The following is an 829-nucleotide window of genomic DNA, read 5'->3' on the forward strand; positions in this document are numbered from 1 at the left end:
CGCCGCCGGGCCCGCGCGCAGCGGCGCCGCCGCCCTTCTCGCTCTCGCACTTGCGCTCGCTGCCGCTGGTCACCTCGTCGCCCGCGGCGCTGCCCTCGCGCGCACGCTTGGCGCCGCCGCCCTTGCTGGCGCCGCCAAGAAGGCTGCGGGTGGCGGCGCCAGCAAGGGCGGCGGCGCCAAGCGTGCGCGCGAGGGCAGCGCCGCGGGCGACGAGGTGACCAGCGGCAGCGAGCGCAAGTGCAAGAGCCAGAAGGGCGGCGGCGCCGCTGCGCGCGGGCCCGGCGGCGGCACGCCCGTGGCCCCCCCCGCCACCGCCTCCCCCCCCAAGGATGCGGTGGCGGGCAGCCACGAGGCGTCTGGCGTGATGATGGGGGACAGCGAGGAGGGGCAGGTGGACAGCGAGGGGGGCATGGCGCCCAGCGACGACCTCAACTACTCATCGGGTGGGTGGTGGTGTGGGTGTGGGTGTGTGTGTGGGGGGGGGGTGCGCCTGTGTGTGTGCCTGTGCCTGTGTGTGTGCCTGCCCCTGTGTGTGTACCTGTGCCTGTGTGTGTGCCTGTCTGTGCGTGCACGTGTGGAAGGGAGGCATTCATCTGCCCCAGGTGTTGGGGTGGCTGGGAGGGCGCGGCCTGGGGCCTGCAGCGAGCGTGGCTGGGCGCCGTGTGGCCTCAGCCCCCCCGCATGCGCGCCGGGCCCGCCAGCTCAGCAGCTCCCGGGCTGCCTCCCCTCCCCGCCTGCAGGCATGGAGAGCGAGGAGGAGGAGGAGGAGGAGGAGGACTTGGGGTCTGAGGTGTTCATCTCGGGGCTGGACGACGAGGAGGAGGACTAC

The 829-nt window shown here is 74.2% G+C and overlaps 1 protein-coding gene across 1 annotated transcript in view; it reads left to right on the top strand.

Annotated features, from left to right (window-relative positions):
• The window catches only part of CHLNCDRAFT_135824 (hypothetical protein), a gene marked incomplete at both ends in the record, with an annotated part of 5,917 nt that overhangs the window by 1,043 nt on the left and 4,045 nt on the right, over positions 1 to 829 (top strand). Inside the window, 2 exons of the mRNA XM_005846306.1 lie at positions 140 to 443; positions 741 to 790. Of these exons, the coding sequence (XP_005846368.1) occupies positions 140 to 443; positions 741 to 790 (354 nt within the window). The remainder of the gene's footprint in view (positions 1 to 139; positions 444 to 740; positions 791 to 829) is intronic.

This window comes from Chlorella variabilis, assembly GCF_000147415.1.
Source record: "Chlorella variabilis unplaced genomic scaffold CHLNCscaffold_14, whole genome shotgun sequence".
Taxonomy (NCBI): domain Eukaryota; kingdom Viridiplantae; phylum Chlorophyta; class Trebouxiophyceae; order Chlorellales; family Chlorellaceae; genus Chlorella; species Chlorella variabilis.